Source organism: Chiloscyllium punctatum, chromosome 7 (genome assembly GCF_047496795.1).
Source record: "Chiloscyllium punctatum isolate Juve2018m chromosome 7, sChiPun1.3, whole genome shotgun sequence".
Classification (NCBI taxonomy): domain Eukaryota; kingdom Metazoa; phylum Chordata; class Chondrichthyes; order Orectolobiformes; family Hemiscylliidae; genus Chiloscyllium; species Chiloscyllium punctatum.
This window is the reverse complement of record NC_092745.1, coordinates 98888398-98909713: the sequence shown is the minus strand read 5'-3', so window position 1 is coordinate 98909713 and position 21316 is coordinate 98888398. Positions and strand designations below refer to the sequence as shown.

Genomic DNA, 21316 nt, shown 5'->3' with positions numbered 1-21316 from the left:
TATAGCCCTACATGACCATACACTGAGCTCTCATTTGAGAGACAAATGGTGGTAGTTTAGTGTGAGGGCCATGACAGGCCCAAGTGAGGGGAGAGGTGAAGATGGTGAATCCATCATAATAACCTTGGTGAGGATATGAAGCCTATGCTTGTGGTTATCACTCTGCATTACAAACCAGCTATGCAACTGACTGAGCTAACCAACCCGCTGCATATAAACGTTACAATCAATTTTCTATAAATTTGCTCCCAGAAATCATGCAAGTCTCCAGGTTCCTTTCCTGTCGGGGAATTTTGGAACCTTGTTAAATGTTGGAATATTGACAGCAAATAAAGTCTTAAGATTCTGGCTTTGTATAAAAGGATCTGATTGGGGACAGCGGATGTGCTTGTCTGGATTTAAGTGCACTTTTAAAATACTGCTTGAAATCAAAAGATCTACCAACTGCAATTCTCTCCTGACATACTTCGCCTCCTATGGCAAGGGCATGGAAAATCTTCAGCCCTATTAAAATCAGCCCAAAAAAAACAGACATTGCATTAAACAATTCTTGATGCAAGAGGAAGTGGTCATATTTCCAGTGTGACATTTCATTACAGCTCATAGTTGTACAGCATGTCTTTGATAAATGTAAGTCATAAATACGAGAAACATTAATTTAGAACTGAAATAATTAGAAATATACAAACCCAGTTTGGACCAGATATACAAAGAGTGCTTAAATTCTCGCTAGAATTATTCAAGGATTTTGCAGTTACTTTCTGACCTATTTTAACAACACTCTGCGGAGGCACATAGAAGCTTTACTCCTAAATGTCACCTTGTATCTGTAAAACCTTTAATGACTGTGATCTTTCTAACTTCCTTACCACTTACATCAAGAAGCTTTATCCAACAAAGACACCGTCAAATTTTAGTTTTGAAATTTAAATGATATATCTTGGGATCTTAATGGAGGTTCATAAGATATGTTTTTCACAATGACGTCAAGACATTCATCATAGCTTTCCACCAACAGTAATTAGTCTCTGGATTTCTCTTCCCCGGAGAGCAATAGAGGCATTACTACACTGGCAAGGGAGTCAATGTGTATTGCAGACGGACAAAAAATATCAAGTCACAATCAAATCAACTACGATCTTATGACAGAGCAGGCTCAAGGCGCTAAATGTCTTACTGGTCCCTCCACACCAGCTTCATAATCAAAAAAGCCCAGCAGCATCTCTACTTGCTGTGTTAGTTGAGGAAAGCCCACCTCTCACCCCCCCCAACTTCACCATATTCTACAGCAGGTTCATTGAGAGTACCCTGAGCTGCTGCATCACTGCATAGTTTGGGAATTGCACCGTCTCAGAACTAAGGACCCTACAACAGATAGTGAGGACAGCTGAAAGGATCATCAGGGTCTCTCTTCCCTCCATTACAGACACTGCATCCGAAAGGCTAACAGCATTGTGGACGACCCCAGACATCTCTCATTCAAACTCTTCTCCTTAAATCCAATAGTTAATGCAGTGGAACATTTGTCTTTTCTTTGTGTTATTCTGAGCATTAACAGTCAGGACTGAGGCCTCCCTATTTTGTGGTCTGAAAATCACGCTTTCATAAAGACTTAATTTTTAAAATACACAGAGGCTGGTGTTTTGCGATTTGTTTGATGTTTCAGCCAATAGTTACATAACCAACCTTGCATGTTTACAGTTGGCTTTTGTGGATTGACTGTAAACAAATTTGGTAAAGTCACAATCCTAATTTAAACAAATAGTTTGATTTATAATTAATTCATCACTGTCTTCTGTTTCAATTAATTCCATAAAACGAATTGACTCTTACTTTTATATTGTTCCTTCACGACATTCACTTCCTTTTTATTCAGGTTCTGCCATGTCTACTTGGCTTAAGATATTTTCACAATTCTAATCCATGTAGAGATGCATGTTAAATGCAAGATAAATCACAAGTGTATCTCTCCTCAATACCAAACACCAAAAGCTCTTAGCAAAATCATGGTCAATGGAGACCAAATGCAAACACTTCTGGTGACTGCTCACAAAATGATGGTCAAAGCTGTATGAGGCTGATTATTGCATACCATCAGTGCTAAAAGTAGTATATAGGGGATAAAATATATTTTCTGGTATATCAGCCACGATGTTCAAATGTAACATGAGTGAGGATAAAGGATGTTTATCCTCAACTACACAACATGCAAAGCAGATTATCAAAACATTGACAATGAATGTATCTCATTGGCATATTCTCATTCACTGCTTGGCTTGCCTGTTGCTGCCAGTATGAAGCTGATACTTTAGCTTGGTTGTCTCATGTTGTTTTCTAAAGTAAGGAAAAGATTTTTGGAAGCTGGTGGCCGTGAGAAGTGAAGCAGAGAGGAATGCAATTTTGCACTTGTGGGTCATGTGTCAATTTGCTAACACTGTCTCATGATCAATTCATTTACAGAAAGGTTGGATCAGACACAAAACACTAACCACAAGCCATGAGTGCCTTAGTTAGGAAAGCAATTAAGGCCAATGATCAAAGGCCAACTGAAAATGAGCTCTTCAGGCTGTTTGATGTATGATAAATGTCTGGACAAGCTCCCAGAACTTCCACCTAGCTATAGCCATGACTACAAAGGCTACACCAAATGCTAAAAGCTGTGGCGATTTTAAAATTCAAAGCTTTAAATTTGAATGTATGTTTGCATATGGCAGTGTATTTTCCTAATAGCTTAATGTTTTGGTCAGAGTACATTATTAACTTTGCTTGTGACTTGGTCAAATTCATAGTTGGCTTTCAATGAACTGACAATGAGCACAATATTAGATTAAGTGTCAAATTTTAATTTTAAGGGTGGCACGGTGGCTCAGTGGTTAGCACTGCTGCCTCACAGCACCAGGGACCTGGGTTTGAGTCCAGCCTCAGGTGACTGTGCAAACTCCACACAGACAATCTCCCCATATCTGTGTGGGTTCCCTCCTGGTGCTCCAGTTTCCTCCTACAATCCAAAGATGTGCAGGTTAGGTGAATTGGACATGCTAAATTGCCCACAGTGTTCTGGGATGTGTAGGCTAGCTGCATTGTCGGGGGAAACGTAGACCAGTAGCGGTTTGCGTCTGGGTGGGATGTTGTTTGGAGGGTCGGTGAGGACTTATTGGGCTAAATGGCTTGTCTACACACTGTAAGCATTCTATGAATCATCCTGGGGTATTGCAATCAAAGTTTCCTAGGGCAGCACATTTGCTTCATTAAGAACTTTCCTTCGGTCATAAGGCCAGGACTCGCTCTGTTCATTGATGATTCTACAACATTCACTTCCAGTCATCCCAATGAAACAGAAAGCAGGTTGCAACAGAACTTAAAAGACATCAACACTTCAGTTGAGAAGTAGGAGGTAGCATTTGTGGCTCCTAGTTGGTTGGTAACAGTCACCTTGAACAGTAGAAAACCCAAACGTTTCTCTTACCACCTCATTACGGAGTGTGCCACCACTGACATCTTTGAGGGCACAATTAACTAGACATTCAATTAATTCAGTCAGTGAATACCATGTCTAAAGATGAGGCTGGAGCCTCATCTTTAGATGAGTTTCACAATATGATCCCTCAATCTCAAATGGGAAGGCGCAGTGGTTGCCTGGATTGGTGTTGTTCCAATAGCAATTAGCAAGCTCAACATCGAATAAGTCTGTTTAATTTGTCAGTGAAATCAATACCCACCTCCTCACTACCAGCACAATGGAGTATGTACTATACACAGGATGTGCTCCTAAGCTCATTTTGATTACTTTAACAGCAATTTCCAACACAGGAAACACAGGAATATGAACAAAACACAATTCCCTTTTGTTTGCATTTTGGTCAATTCATGCAACCTCCAAGGAAAATTTGGGTCACAGTGTTTTCATATCAATCCAGTTACTAATGGCTGTTTCATGCAGTTTTATGTATCTTACAGGCTCTAACTAATATACTCTTACATAAAACTAATTCTCCATTTATTTTTCTCATTTTTGACCTTCCTTATTATTTCCATTTGAATATATTTGCGAGCGCATGTCCCAAATTTACTTCTCATTCAAATACTGATGACTTTTTTTTCTGCAATGGTTTCATTTCATTTGTCCAACATTTAGTTTCTTTATTTTACATCTCGGTTATTCTGCATCCATTTTTGGTGGAACAAACAACACAGTTTCATGGGTCTTTGTTATAAACTTTCCATGATTGGTTCATCGGTTTTCCCTTTTCCTCCCTCTGATCAAGCATTCCAGTACATCATGAAAAACCTTATTTAAGTATTGATCAAAAACAGACACATTTTGTTAAAGCTTGCATTCATCAGAACAATTCCACAAGAATACCAATATGAAGAGAAATCAACATTTATCCTGTATGAAAGGCGAGTCTTGACTAGTTAGCAGGTGAACTTTGATTGGTTGAGGTGTCACCATGGACAATCCACCAGTTTATGACGGTTGACGGTTAACTTCCAAGTTTTATCTAATTTTAAATCAGGCAGGTTGCACCTGACTGGTTAAGGCATTATCCTGAGGAATGAGCTCACATATGCCTGACGAAGAGTCACTGGACTTGAAACATTAACTCTGCTCCCTTCCCACAGATGCTGCTGAGTTTCTCCAGCAATTTCTGTTTTTGTTTCAGATCTCTGGTATCTGAGGTTTTTATGTTATTATACCTGTTACCTATTTTGTTGAGTTGAAACAGGTGCCCTGCCCTTTCAAGTTCTTTCTGTCTGCAAAGAATAGGACCCTATGTATTAATATATGGAGTTCCAAACTCCTTTTAGAAGCCCGTTTCCATCCAGTAAATCAAGCACTATCATTTTGCAGCCTACAAGTTTCAGTCCAAATATAAATTTTTGGACTGATCATTTTGCCAACATTCTCTGAAAAGCAGTTTTATGAACATTATACACACTTATTTCACAGGGTGAGGGCCAATGGCCTTTAGGTAACTAATAATCCTATACATCATCCGGAGTGTTGAGCCATATTTCACTGCTAAAAGTATTGATGAAAGACCAACACTACGTGCTGCGTAAGGAGTGGAATTTCTCTAATCTTTACAAAGCACATGATAACCAGGGATGTAAGACATTTGTCCCTGTCTTTACTCTCAGTTGAAATTCATTATAACTATGTGGAATGGTACACTGAGTGAATTAAGGTGTATTGATCTCCACAAGAGGTATATAAAATTACAATAGCCATAGACAGAGTGAATCGTTGGAATCATTTCTCTGGGTGGTAATCTCAAATACTAAGGGTCATAAGCTTAATCTGAGAGGGGGAAGGTTTAAAGGAGATGTGCGCTAAAAGTTTTTTACACAGAGGGTGGCAGATGCCTGCCAGGCGAGGTGGTTGAAGCATTTATGTTAGCAAGGTTTAAGAGGCATTTAGACAGGCACATGAACAGACAGGGAATTGGGGGATAAAGACGATGTACAGGCAGATGGGTTTAGTCTAGAATGGCATCGTGGTTGGCAAAAACACGATCCGTTGAAGAGACTGTTCCTGTGCGATATTGTTCTTTGTTCTATGATACACACAGGAATCTATTTCCTGATAAAGGTGCCTGACAAACAAATATCCCTAACAATAGAAGTAACAATATAAAATTGCACTGGTGGTTCAAAGTTTTGTTTGGTCCCAACATCACTTTAAATATGTTATTATAAATTGGGTGTTAAAAATAGAATCAGCCATACATAGACTCCACCAAAATATGATTTAGAAATAATAAGAACACAATGAACTGGCAATATTTTACTTCCTTATTTTGACATTATTTGCAACAAATAACTTATTAAAGATGTCCAAGAGTGAATTGCTCTACTTTAAGAGGGTAATTTGATCATTATTAGTTTTCAAGACTTGACAGTTGTTGATGAGCAAGAGGTAGAAATCTTGCTAAATAAAGCCCATCTAGCCTGAGAGTGCTGTCTCCTCAAGCATTAAGCCAGGTGCAGAAAACTGTAAACCTTTAATAAGCAAGACCTAAAAAAAACAATTTACCTTACATAACTAGACATTTACCACACTGGAATAAAAGCCTCTTAGCATGTAAGGATTTGACTTAAGAACTTATCCATCCAGAAACAATGTCAAGATTCAAGATTGAATGGGATAGATGAATAAAGCAGAGAGCAGAGTGGGCAAATGTGACTATTTTCTCACATCGAGGTGAGCATGATTAAGTGCTGTGTTGGTAATATGGCTTAGTAATCCAAAATTTTCAAGGGACATGGGTTCAAATCCCACCACTGCAGGTGATGAAACTTGAATTCAATAAAACAAAGGAAGCTAGCCTAATGGCAACCACATGACCACAACTAATTTTCATAAAAATCCATCTGGTTCATAAATTTTCTTTAGGGGACAAAATCTGCATTCCTTACCTGCAATAGTCGACAACGATCTATTTGACTCTTAACTACCCCTCTGGACAATTATAGATGGGCTATAAATGATGGGCTGAGCCAACAATGTCAACGTGTCTGAACAAATATTTCATAGTGTAACATTCCTTGAAAGTGAAGTCGCAGGTACACAAAGTGATGAAGAAGGGGTTTGGTATGCTAGGCTTCATTCATCAGAACAATGAGTGTTGAGTATCGTTGTGACTGTACTGGACATTAGTGAGGCCACTTTTAAAAAAGCCACATATAATTCTGGTCACCTTTCCAAAGGAATGATGTTGTTAAGCTTGAGATGCTGCAGAAAAGATTTACAAGGCTGGTGCTGGGATTGAAGGGTTTGAACCATATGGAGAGACTGAAGAGGCTGTTTTTTTTTCCCTGGAGTTTTTGAGGTTGAGGGGTGCTTTTATAGTAGCTTGTAAAATCATGTGGGGCATGGATAAGGTGAAAAGACAAGAGGGCATAGGTTTAAGAGGGGCAAGATTTAAAAAGGACCCGAAGGGTAATATTTTCCCACATAGGGTGGTGCGTGTATGCAATGAGCTCCCAAAGGAAGTGGTGGAGGCTGGTACAATTACAACATTTAAAAAGCATCTGGATGGGTACTTGAATAGGAAGGGTTTTGAGGGATAAGGGCCAAATGCTGACAAATGGGACTAGGCCAGATTGGGATGTCTGTTTCGTGCAGATGAGTTAGACCAAAGGGTCTGTTTCCATGCTGCAGTCTCTATGACTCTATAACTAAATAAATCACTGCCACAATGGGTTGAATGGCCTACATCACATTTTAATTTCTATGTATTCAGTTTTGAACCAAAATTCCAATCTTGAGTCTATAGAAATCTCAGCATCAAATCAATAAAGAGGGGTTGAAGTAATATTGATCAACTGCTAATTGGGTTTGAATTAGCAAGATATCCTTTACTGTGCTAAAATACCACATCAAGTGCCAAAAATCAATATAATAATGCAATATGCTTCTGAAGGTGCCAAATTGAGATTCAATCCAACAAAGATTGAGATTCAATCCAACGTCTCAGGACGTAACAATTTACATTTGGTATGAATGTAAACTTTTGCTTAGATAATTGACACTTTGATCTGAATCTCCTTCCATTGGTAGGTTTGGGATAGGCCAGTCCTAACAGGCAATGTGCGACTGAAGCTAATTCACTCCTAATATCCTTAACAGCCACATGTAAAGAGGTTCACAAGCTTGAAGATTGCTCCTTCTCAAAGTACTGGTACCAGGAGAGAAACAAATTAAAGACTGCAATCAGTTAATGAATCTTCCCAATGCAGTGACAGAAGATGCAACAACCTTGACAACTACTTGAGTATGGAGAAAGTGAGGACTGCAGATGCTGGAGATCAAAGCTGAAAATGTGTTGCTGGAAAAGCGCAGCAGGTCAGGCAGCATCCAAGGAGCAGGAGAATTGACGTTTCGGGCATGAGCCCTTCTTCAGGAATGAGGACAGTGTGATAAAAGGTAGGGAGGAGGGACTTGGAGAAGGGGCGTTGGAAATGCGATAGGTTGAAGGAGGTTAAGATGAGGGTGATAGGCCGGAGTGGGGGTGGGACGGAGAGGTCAGGAAGAAGATTGCAGGTTAGGAAGGTGGTGCTGAGTTCGAGGGTTGGGACTGAGACAACGTGGGAGGAGGGGAAATGAGGAAACTGGAGAAGTCTGAGTTCATCTCTTGTGGTTGGAGGGTTCCTAGGCGGAAGATGAGGCGCTCTTCCTCCAGAGGTCGTGTAGCTATGGTCTGGCGATGGAGGAGTCCAAGGACCTGCATGTCCTTGGTGGAGTGGGAGGGAGAGTTGAAGTGTTGAGCCACGGGGTGGTTGGGTTGGTTGGTCCGGGTGTCTCAGAGGTGTTCTCTGAAACATTCCGCAAGTAGGCGGCCTGTCTCCCCAATATCGAGGAGGCCACATCGGGTGCAGCGGATGCATTAAATGATGCGTGTGGAAGTGCGGGTGAATTTGTGGCAGATATGGAAGGATCCCTTGGGGCCTTGGAGAGATTTCCCCCAGACGTGATCGACGATGCTCTCCACCGCATCTCCTCCACTTCCCATTCCTCCGCCCTTGAGCCCCGCCCCTCCAATCGCCACCAGGACAGAACCCCACTGGTCCTCACCTACTACCCCACCAACCTCCATATACATCGTATCATCCGTCGTCATTTCTGCCACCTCCAAACGGACCCCACCACCAGGGATACATTTCCCTCCCCTCCCCTATCAGCATTCCGAAAAGACCACTCCCTCAGTGACTCCCTCGTCAGGTCCACACCCCCCACCAAACCAACCTCCACTCCCTGCACCTTCCCCTGCAACCGCAAGAAATGCAAAGCCTGCGTCCACACCTCCCCCCTTACTTCCCTCCAAGGCTCCAAGGGATCCTTCCATTTCCGCCACAAATTCACCTGCACCTCCACACACATCATTTACTGCATCCGCTGCACCCGATGTGGCCTCCTCTATATTGGGGAGACAGGCCGCCTACTTGCGGAACGTTTCAGAGAACACCTCTGGGACACCCGGACCAACCAACCCAACCACCCAGTGGCTCAACACTTCAACTCCCCCTCCCACTCCACCAAGGACATGCAAGTCCTTGGACTCCTCCATCGTCAGACCATAGCAATACGATGGCTGGAGGAAGAGCGCCTCATCTTCCGCCTAGGAATCCTCCAACCAAAACTTCAGTAATGCCTGATGCTTGACGTCTAGCAATCTAGCCTCTTCAACATTTTCAACCTAACCTCTTCCATATCTTCATCCTCATCCTCTTTCAAATACCCAAGTAAAATTATTCTATTTGAATAATATATAATGGGAAGTCCAAGTTGCATTTTGAACATAGATCGGTTCAACTAGCTGCAAATGAGCTCACTTCAAATCTCAATTAATAAAAAGGCCATTATCCAAGCAAAGAAACACCAAAAGTTAGCAACAGATGGAATGTATTTAAATGTGTTATACATTGTAAAATGCAAGTGACAATAAATTATTCAACTCAATTCAATTACTGTGGTTATCTAATTCTGAAATTCGTTTTTGTTTCATTTACTTATGGGATGCAAGCTTTGCAGGTTGGGCTCACATTTACCTCCTATCTTTAGTTGGCCCAGAGTTGCCTTCTTGAACCATTGCAGTCCATTTGGTTTAGACATGCCTACAAAGCTGTTACAAAGGCAGTCCTTACTGATATAGTTAGGTCTGAGAGAGATATAAGGGGGACAAGGTGAAGTAATTAGCTATATTAATTTAAATATGGTCAGGCAATTAGGGGCTTATTTTTTTCCAACAGAATATTGTAAATATAGTACATGTTTGAACAAAATAGAATGGGGATTCTTTAGGAAAGCAATTCCCTCTGTTTACTGTTCCAAATCAAGCAATAATTAAAAAGGCTTCTGATTCTATTGACATAATTCAGGAATCTTAATTGCTACTTGTGGCAGCTATCTAAATTCACAGTGTAGATTTTAGGAAGTTGAAACTGAATTCAGTTTTGAAATGTGCTAGATACAGATGAACCAGCTACACAAATGATGTTCACACACAGCTTGAGACAACAAACATCGTTCAAAGTGATTTCCAGTAAATATTCTCACAATGGAAATAATTTTCAACTTTGCTCCTTCAAGATCGGAACAGACTGTCCATCTGTTTAAGAACCTCAACCTTTTGAATCCTACTGAGATTAATAGGATAACAATCAGGTAAAATGGCTTGCCAGTGCCTGCCTGAACCGAAGTTGAAATTAATCTTGATATACCAGAGTAGCTGCCTTTCACTCCACCAATTAGGACTCAGCTTTCAAGACGAGCTTTTTGAATATCTTGAGTGGTGAGATTATTGCTTGACATGGTAGGTATCATTGGAAACTCAATCATTCAATTCCAGGACATGGGGTGCCCTGGGAAGGCCAGAGGTCAAGACCCGTTCGAACTAAAAAAGGGTGCATCCAATCTGCAAGGACTAACAGTGGAAACAGTTGCAAAGTGTGAGATTTCTCTTTTCAAGGTTAGAACTATTCAGCTCAGCCAATGCAAATTTGTAAAAGTTGTGCCAAATATCGTAAGCCATTAGCATTTTTAAAGCATTTTTAAAATTATTTTTGCTGTACAAAGAATAGAGACCAGATTGAATTTTACTAAAGATTGCTCTATTTAGTCCAGCAAGTTGAGGAGAAAAAGTGAAGAGTGAGCTGGCCATTTTGGAAGTGGGTGAAAGAATGCAGTTGTAGGTGTTGGAGGAGGTGGAAGGAGGGGGACACAACATCCTCATTAAATGTAGGCAAGGGAAAGTAGAATATCAAGGTAAACATGGGAAGCAGAGGATTTTTAAACAAGGTGGAGGAAATGAACACATTGAAATCAAGGAGAAAGACCCAATTATGTACTACAGTGACTGGCAGGTTGAACTTAGCAGTGTCTGTCTCTTCGTGCTGATTGGAATGACTGTCTATGATTTTGATCATGGGGCTGGGGATGGTGGGTGACAGGGAGAGGCACAGGTTAGTGAGGGAAGAACATGTGTTTGAAGTTGGCTGAGTGGAGTCTTTTTGAAAACATCAATGTCAATTTGTTTTTTCCTGTTTTAAGTTTATTTTATTGATCCATTGTGAAGGGTAAAGGTGCTTCAAATGAACTAGAATGCACCATTTTTAAAGATTTTTACCTGTGCAATCATTCTCCATTAACATTCAATATAAATGTACCAATAAGATAGGAGGAGTATATAGCATTCTCAATTTATTGCCAACATCCCAAATCACAATGAGGCAGCATCCATTAAAATCTTTTTAAAATCTGTTGCTTGCTATTAGATAATTTTCTTAAAAGGGAAATGAATTCTCTCATTATCAGCCACAAGGATAAAGGAATCTTTAAATATTAAAAAAGATCATTCCCAACTCTGGGAGGTTGGTTTACATCAAATTAACAAGCAATTATTTTATTATAAATAAAGTGCAATAGCTATTTTACTTATACATTCCAAAGTATTAGGAGATACGTTAAATTCAGATCTGAACATTCCTAAATTTGGCCAAGGAGTTTTGCTTTTTACTGAGAGTAACCAGGGCCCAGTTACGTTCTTTGAGCTTTGCTCACTATGCAGGGCAGGGTCTCTGTTACCAGGTCGGAGCACCTCATTACCAGTTGGGAAGACATATGCAAAGCACTGGAAGGAGAAGAAGCCAGGTTTTTTTTCTAAGAAAAGAGATGGAAGTATTCAAGCGAAGTGTCGGCAACTTTAAGGTTTGACTGCAGACTGATCAGAGACCTCAGATGGGGTTAGGTCCAGATGAAATGATATGATGACACAAAGGTTTATGTGCAGCAAATTTTGAGATCTTTGACATTTGAATTATAGACAGTCCTATTTCTCAAAACATCATCAAATTACAAGTCGACTGTGACAACCATCTATGGAGTTCACACATCCCTTTGGTTAAGGAAAGACCATCAAAACTCAATTTGTGGCAGATGGAACTGAATGTACCTTATCGGCCTGAATTAGGATGGTAATCCCCATCCAAGCTCGTCTGTATGAATCTTAAATGTGTTAAACAATGCAGAATGCTGGAATCAACCAAAACACTACCCTCTATTTGAAAAATACCTTTGAACTTGTGCAAAGTTACATTGTGAAGGAGCCATGAGGTATAAAAAATACTGATCATGGCAAGTAAAGGGAACGCACAACCTCTGTCTGTAACAACAGTCACATCAAACTCAATTCAGAAAATGCACAGTTGCTGGATGGCAGATCATAAGCCCCTACTCAGGGCCAATTTTGCTTTTCCGGTGTATGCCATGTATGAATTTAGATTTATTTTACTTTATTCATTTGAAAGACAAACCAGTTTTAGTAGCAATTAGAGATAAAGCACTGGTAAATCAATGCTGGTTTGTTCTGAAATACTGGCAGAATATGCCTAGATTTTGCAATAGTTCTGACACCAAAATTGTCAGTGTTTGCCAGCAAGACAGTAACTGTGATATGCAGTTAAACACAGAAATCCATAACTTGTTGGCAGTAGATTTTTGCTGCTTTACAGGGCGGCCTGTTGAATTCCTTGCTGACAGAAATCCAACAAGTCATTTGGTTTGATATGAATGGTCACATTTGACGTTATTAGCCTCACTGTAAACAATCTGTGAAAAACTGATACACTATTGAATATGGCGAAAGTGAGGACTGCAGATGCTGGAGATCAGAGCTGAAAATGTGTTGCTGGAAAAGCCCAGCAGGTCAGGCAGCATCCAAGGAGCAGGAGAATCGACATTTCGGGCATGAGCCCTTCTTCAGGAAGGACGGAAGTGTGCCCAGCAGGCTAAGATAAAAGGTAGGGAGGAGGGACTTGGAGGAGGGGCGTTGGAAATGCAATAGGTGGAAGGAGGTTAAGGTGAGGGTGATAGGCTGGAGTGGGGGTGGGACGGAGAGGTCAGGAAGAAGATTGCAGGTTAGGAAGGTGGTGCTGAGTTCGAGGGTTGGGACTGAGACAAGGTGGGGGAGGGGAAATGAGGAAACTGGAGAAATCTGAGTTCATCCCTTGTGGTTGGAGGGTTCCTAGGTGAAAGATGAGGCGCTCTTCCTCCAGAGGTCGTGTAGCTATGGTCTGGCGATGGAGGAGTCCAAGGACCTGCATGTCCTTGGTGGAGTGGGAGGAGGAGTTGAAGTGTTGAGCCACAGGGTGGTTGGGTTGGTTGGTCCGGGTGTCCCAACCCTCTGGGACACCCGGATCAACCAACCCAACCCTCTGGGACACCCGGACCAACCAACCCAACCCTCTGGGACACCCGGACCAACCAACCCAACCACCCCGTGGCTCAACACTTCAACTCCCCCTCCCACTCCACCAAGAACATGCAGGTCCTTGGACTCCTCCGTCGCCAGACCATAGCTACACGACCTCTGGAGGAAGAGCACCTCATCTTCAGCCTAGGAACCCCCCAACCACAAGGGATAAACTCAGATTTCTCCAGTTTCCTCATTTCCCCTCCCCCCACCTTGTCTCAGTCCCAACCCTCGAACTCAGCACCACCTTCCTAACCTGCAATCTTCTTCCTGACCTCTCCGCCCCCACCTCCTCTCTGGCCTATCACCCTCACCTTAACCTCCTTCCACCTATCGCATTTCCAACGCCCCTCCAAGTCCCTCCTCCCTACCTTTTATCTTAGCCTGCTTGGCACACTTTCCTCATTCCTGAAGAAGGGCTCATGCCCGAAACGTCGATTCTCCTGCTCCTTGGATGCTGCCTGACCTGCTGCGCTTTTCCAGCAACACATTTTCAGCTCATGCTGGAGATCAGAGTCAAGGTTAGTGTGGTGCTGGAAAAGCACAGCAGGTCAGATGGTATTCAAGGAGCAGGAAAATCGACGTTTCAGGCAAAAGCCCTTCATCAGGAATCTGAAACGTTGATTTTCCTGCTCCTTGGATGCTGCCTGACCTGTTGTGCTTTTCCAGCACCACTCTAGTCTTGACATTGTTGAATAATATGCAACTATCTTTTAAAGGCATTCTAAATTATAAGCACTGATGAAATTGCTCTGCTCCAGAAAAACTCATAACCTTTTTGTGCAATGTCAAACTTCTCTAATGATAAAATGTAGTCCATGTATGTTTAGAAATCTTTCTTATAAAGTTGACCTAGTCCCATTTTTATGTCCCACTGGTTTCAAAATATTAACTAGGTTTTCTCTCTTCACAGAGGCTGCCAGACTTGCTGAATTTCTCCAGCAATTTTCTATTTTTGTTTGTTTCAGACCTCCAGCATCCAGAGTTCTTTGCTCTATTTTATATGCAATCTTCCTATTTCTCAGAACCAGACACTAGTGAAAATCTGCACGACTGATGAGTTCAGCTAAGTTTGATAACTCACCTTCTAATGGCAAACTTAAGCAATATAATGAATTTTCCCACAAAACAAATAGTAATGTGCCTTAACTAAATGATAATATTAAAGGATTTGCCCAATTTTAAAAATACATTACTGTAGTCATTCAGAGAATGTGCCTTAAAACCATCCACTATTTTCTATCTGGGGCATTCAAAAAAATTCCTGAGTGCCCTGCAAATGCTGTCACCACAAAGGGCTGAAATGTTCTTACTGGTGAGTTTTGCTTGCATCTGGTTTCAAAAGGGGGGCACAGTAAAAGGTTAGATCGCAACTTATTCAACCAACCCCTACACAAGGAGACTGAGTAGGGAAAAAAAAACCCACCTTTGGGTTTCATGAACAAAATGATGAAAGATCCTCTGGCAATGATCGGGTTTTTAAACAGAGAACTTTGTAAGCTTAGTCAGGCTCAGAGAGTTTAAAACACTGAAGGAACAGTATGATTAATTCTACAAAGAGAGGTGGCATGATATATTTCGTACTGTTACACAAATGTAGATTACAATATTTGAATTAAAGAAGTCTCAACATACATGTTATTTTCTACATTCATCTTGCAATGAAATAAATTAGCTGTTATACAGGTTGTATACATTTCAAGACTGAAGAACTGTGGAAAAATCCTAACAGACTAGCCCAAGATCATAAAGTGCTGTTTGTGTTACAGCTATGCTATTTTGTAAGTCGATATAAAGCTGTGTGATTTAACTTCCTATAAAAATAGGATACTCATCCCAATTGTAGATGCACTGACACCACTGAACCCAATAAGACACCAATAGTGGATCTAAGCCTGCAGCTTAAAAATGCAAGACAGCTATACATTCAAAACTCAAGCTACGGGTAGATAACAAATTCCATACTTTACCACCATCATTTTACATTAAATAAAGTTTACGTTATTTTTCAGGTCTTACCAGCATGGCTTCTGAGCTTTTGTCAACCATGGTCTATATGATTGTTCCGAGCTTTTACAATACGCTGTTCATGGATTTCTGTCTGTTCAAGTCTGTTCAGTCACTACTGCCCTCTGTCTCTCTCTTGCTGTGGTTGTAATGAAATTCTCTGTCTGCTTAATCCAGAAACCTTGGACACTCTGAAATGACATGTGACACAGTGTGTTTTATTCCAGTCCAGTTCAATGGCATCAGCAGCAGTCAGCCTCCAGATTAAAGATGATTGTATTACAATTTTTTTTCAACATGTATTTCCACTGTAAAATGTCAATGCATTTTTTAATCTACACATATCAGTTTGAAGTCATTGTTGTCTCTTACCACAATGTACAATCTCCCAATCTCCTCCTCACTTTACTCTACACTTCTGTCTCCTCTTTCAATGGCAATAATCAAAAGCTGAAGTACACTTCACAACTCATTTGACTCCTTTCTACATAGGTACATTTCATAAGTAACTTGTACTCCAACCACCTTTTTCATTTATGATACATGAATGATTCATCATTTAGAAATATTAATGTTCACAGTAAACTTAGCAAATTGCAAGCTCACTGTAGTATTCAGGTAGAGACCTAACAGTCTGTTGTTGACAATGTGAAAGTTAGCAGGAATGAATATTTAGCTTTGCTTTCACTTTAAGGGTCTGAAGTCTGATTTATGAGTTTGTAAATTTGTTTAGAAAACAGCCTCAGTTTTGCTCCCTCAAAGTTTCAGGCTTGTTGTATTTAAAATTAGCAGAATGCCCTTGTGTACCAAGATATTCCTTCATTTCATTATTTGTGAACACAACTCATTGTTTTTATATTGACAAGCTCCATTATATTATAGAAGGTCCTCAATGATTTGGCATTAGTCGTGGATTTCATAGATTCCCTACATTGTGAAACAGGCCCTTCGGCCCAATAGGTTCACACTGACACTCCGAAGAGTAACCCACTCAAACCCAATCCCCTAACCCATATTTACCCCTGACCAATGTACCTTACATACACATCCCTGAACATTATGGGCAATTTTGCATGGCTTATTCACCCTTAACTTGCACATCTTTGGATTGTGGGAGGAAACCAGAGCACCCGGAGGAAACCCATGCAGACATGGGGAGAACATGCAAACTCCACACAGACCTAGTGCTGTGAGGCAAAAGTGCTGACCACTGAGCCACCACGATGCATTGTACAAGAAATTCAACAATAAAAAGGAAGGAAACACTTCTCCAATTCAGAAGTTAATGAATACAATGCTTTGACAGAATCCTTCACATATAGTCAAAATACCTTGGATATCATTATGACATTGGACTGTGTAGAATGGACAAACACATCATGAGTTCAGGAACAAAGCTAAACTGCGCGTAGAATTGTAGAGTCTTATATAACATCCATCCATTTCTGACTGTTACTTCGGAAAATCTATCTCATTCCTCTAAAACTTTTTAGTTGATTATATAAAAACAATGAAAACTACTTCAAGTGTTCAGTAACTTTAAAAATCTCCACCCTTTCCTAAGCAAATCTTTTTAGGGATGAGTCCGTTGAGTTTTCTTGCTGAATTAACAAAAACGCCTCTCGGTACTGAATCACATACCATGAGGAAGGTTCCATAATCAGTGCATTCTAAATAGTAACAAAAACAGAAATTGCTGAAAAGAGCATAGCAGGTCTGGCAGTATCTACAGAGAGACAGCAAAATTAACGGTTCAGGTCCAGTGACCCTTCTTCAAAACTTTGTTTCAGAAATGTTAATTCTCTCCACAGAGGCTGCCAGAACTGCTGAATTTTTCCAGCAATGTCTGCTTTTGTTTCTGATCTCCAGCATTCACAGTTCTTTAGATTTCTTGTTTCATGTTAAATAGTGTTGTGGGGCAGTCCTATTTAGGTTATGGTTCCTACTTGCACAATCCTTTTTATGATGTGCTTCTTCAAGTTTTTCTTTCTGATTTAATCCCATGACATAGAGAATCTTATTAAAAAAGGAACCAGCAATTGCATCTTGTACTTTAAACTAAAGTACTCTAAAATATGTGGCTGAGCATCAGTAATTAACTGGACCTCTTTATGCAACTTACAGGGAAAAAGAGGCTTGCGCATTCCTGGTCACTATATGGCAATTTCCCATGGCCAATCCACCTAACCTGCGCATCTGTGGACTGTGGGAGGAAACTGGAGCACCCAGCAGAAACAGAGGGAACTTGCAAACTCCACACAAACAGTCACCAGGTTTTGTGAGGCTATAATGCCGTGTACATTTTATTCCAATTAGTCTAATGGTTCTTAGATTAGATTAGATTACTTACAGTGTGGAAACAGGCCCTTCGGCCGAACAAGTCCACACCGCCCCGAAGCGTAACCCACCCATACCCCTACATCTACATCTACCCCTTACCTAACACTACGGGCAATTTAGCATAGCCAATTCACCTGACCTGCACATCTTTGGACTGTGGGAGGAAACCGGAGCACCCGGAGGAAACCCACGCAGACACGGGGAGAACGTGCAAACACCATACAGTCTGTCGCCTGAGGCGGGAATTGAACCCGGGTCTCCAGCGCTGTGAGGCAGCAGTGCTAACCACTGTGCCCACCGTGCCGCCCACAGTGTTTGTAAACAACAGTGCTCATTTCTTAGAAGTGCAAAACCATATATTTATTGTACTGTTACAACACAGTAACAGGCCATACAATCCTTTTCCTCAACTTCTGATTACATATGTTGAATTTCAATTTCTTTTTCTTGTCTTTTTTAAATTTGCTACTGTACATTATGTGAGGTTTTGTTGAATTTTCAGTCCATCTACCTTTCTTTCTGTTCACTTCCATTTTTACCAGTGTTTGAACATTCTGAAAACTTTAAACACGGCTTTATTTTTGTATTTCTCACTTCTAGACATTAGCTTCGAAACAACTGCTGGTGATATTATTAGGTGAATGCTTAACACGTACATATGACATTTCTGTCCATTATTTTAGCAACTGCATTAACCCTTGAGATAAATGTTTGCACAAAAACAGCAGATAAACGAATGTCAAAAATACTTACACACAAATACTAAAATTCACATACTAATCCAAGCAGTAATTATTTTTAGACTGATAATTTCTTGACTCTAGGTTTTTATCTTTACACAGTGTCACCATTCCTTTAAGAACTCAGCCATAGAGTTATAAAGCATGGAAACAGATCCTTCAGTCGAACTCTTCCATGTCAAGTCCCAAACTAAACTAGTCCCATACATTTGGTCCATAACCCTCTAAACCTTTCCTATTCGTTTTTTTTATCCAAATGTCTTTTAAATGTTGTAACTGTATCAGCATTTGTCACCTCCTCTGTCACTTCATTTCACATATGAACCACTCTCTGTGTGAAAACGTTGCCCCTCAGGTCATTTTAAATCTTTCTTATCTCAACTTGAAAGGATTCAGAAAGGATTTACAAGAATGTTGCCAGGGTTGGAGGATTTGACCTAGAGGGAGAGATTAAATAGGCTGGGGCTGTTTTCCCTGGAACATTGGAGGCTGAGGAGTGACCTTATAGAGGTTTATAAAATTATGAGGGGCATCGATAGGATGAATAGACAAAGTCTCTTCCCCGGGGTGGGGGAATCCAGTACTAGAGGGCATAGGTTTAGGGTGAGAGAGGAAAGATATAAAAAAGAGACTTAACAGGCAATTTTTTTCATGCAGAGGGTGGTGTGTGTATAGAATGGGCTGCCAGAGGAATTGTGGAGGCTAGTACAATTGCAACATTTAAAAGGCATCTGGATGGGTATATGAATATGAAGGGTTTGGAGGGATATGGGCCAGGTGCTGGCAGGTGGGACTAGATTAGTTTCGGATAGCTGGTCAACATGGATGAATTGGACCGAAGGGTCTGTTTCCATGCTGTACACCTCTATGACTGAAAGACATCCAGCACTTCCTCCTGTGTGATACGGACATTTTTCAAGATGTCACCATCTATTTCCCTACATTCTATATCTTCCACGCCCTTTTCCACAGTAAACACTGATGTAAAATACTCATTTAGTATCTTCCCCCATCCCCTGCGTCTACACACAAATGCCACCTTGCTGATCTTTGAGGGGCCGTATTCTCTCCCTAGTTACCCTTTTGTCCTTAATGGATTCTCCTTAACTCTACTTGCCAAAGCTATTTCATGTCCCCTTTTTGACCTCCTGATTTCCCTCTTAAGTATACTCCTACTGCCTTTATACTCTTCTAAGGATTCACTCAATCTATCCTGTATATACCTGACAAATGTTTCCTTCCTTATCTTAACAAAACCCTCAATTTCTCTAGTCATCCAGCATTTTCTATACCTACCAGCCTTTTCTTTCACCCAAACAGGAATATACTGTCTCTGGACTATTTTTATCTCATTTCTGAAGGCTTCCCATTTTCCAGCCATTCCTTTACCTGCAAACCTCTGCCCCCAGTTAGCTTTTGAAAGTTTTTTTTATTAGATTCCCTACAGAGTGGAAATAGACCCTTTGGACCAACAAGTCCACACCGACGCTCCAAAGAGTAACCCACCCAGGTTCATTTCCCTCTAAGTTACCTAACACATTGGGCAATTTAGCATGGCCAAGTCACCTGGCCTGCACATCTTTGGATTGTGGGAGGAAACCAGAGCACCCAGAGGAAACCCACGCAGACACGGGGAGAATGTGCAAACTCCATACAGACAGTCGCCGAGCTTGGAATCGAACCTGGGTCCCTGGTGCTGTAAGGCAGCAGTGCTAACCACTATCCACAGTTCTTGCCTAATACCATCAAAAAAAGCCAAGCTCCAATTTAGAACTTCAACTTTTAGATCTGGTCTATCCTTTTCCATCACTATTTTAAAACAAATAGAATTATTGCCGCTGGCCACAAAGTGCTCCCCCACTGACACCTTAGTCACCTGCCCTGCTTTATTTCCCAAAAGTAGGTCAAGTTTTGACCCTTCTCTCGTAGGTACATCCACATATTGAATCAAAAAATGTTCTTGTCTGTACTTAACAAATTCTTCTCCATCTAAACCCTTAACACTATGGCAGTCCCAGTCTATGTTTGAAAAGTTTAAATCCCCTACCAAAACCAGTGTATTAATCTTACAGATAACTGAGATCTCCTTAAAAATTTGTTTCTGAATTTCCCGCTGACTATTAGAGGGTGTACAATACTTCTAATGGGGAAATGTAAACATGCAGGTTTTACATGTGTATGTTCGAACTGATTTAAAGTTGTGTAATGCAGGAGTATCCAGGTGACTTCATCAAACTGTTTTTTGGAGGTGATGTGCTTCCTACTTGTCCACATAAACACTGGATTATTGAATTGTTATTAACTTAGATTTCTGGTCTTATTTTCACCTAGCCTGGGCTTGACCAACAAAGTAGCCATTTGGCTACAGAACTGGCTTGAAGGCAGAAGACAGAGAGTGGTGGTGGAGGGTTGTTTTTCAGATTGGAGGCCTGTGACCAGTGGAGTGCCACAAGGATTGGTGCTGGGTTCACTACTTTTCATCATTTATATAAATGATTTGGATGTCAGCTTAAGAAGTACAGTTAGTAAGTTTGCAAATAACACCAAAATTGGAGGTGTAGTGAACAGCGAACAAGGTTACATCGGACTACAATGGGATCTTGATCAGGTGAGTCAATGGGCTGAGAAGTGGCAGATGGAGTTTAATTCAGATAAATGCGAGGTGCTGCATTTTGGGAAAGCAAATCTTAGCAGGACTTATACTCTTAATGGTAAGGTTCTAGGGAGTGTTGCTGAACAAAGAGATCTTGGAGTACAGGTTCATAGCTCCTTGAAAGTAAAGTTGCATTTAGATAGAGTGAAGAAGGCATTTGGTATGCTTTTCTTTATTGGGCAGAATATTGAGTACAGGAGTTAGGAGGTCATGTTGCGGCGGTACAGGCCATTGGTTAGCCCACATTTGGAATATTGCATGCAATTCTGATCTCCTTCCTATTGGAAGGATGTTGTGAAACTCAAACGGGTTCAGAAAAATGT

General features: G+C 40.8%; 1 protein-coding gene across 2 annotated transcripts in view; it reads right to left on the bottom strand.

Moving 5' to 3' along the window:
* slc6a9 (solute carrier family 6 member 9) overlaps window positions 1–21316 on the bottom strand; it is a 237387-nt gene that overhangs the window by 201882 nt on the left and 14189 nt on the right. The window contains exon 3 of one of the 2 annotated variants that reach the window (XM_072574415.1): window positions 15273–15451. The exons of the other annotated variant lie outside the window; for it this stretch is intronic. Within the exon in view, the coding sequence (XP_072430516.1) occupies window positions 15273–15302 (30 nt within the window). The 5' untranslated portion in view covers window positions 15303–15451. The remainder of the gene's footprint in view (window positions 1–15272; window positions 15452–21316) is intronic. 2 annotated transcript variants of the gene reach the window in all.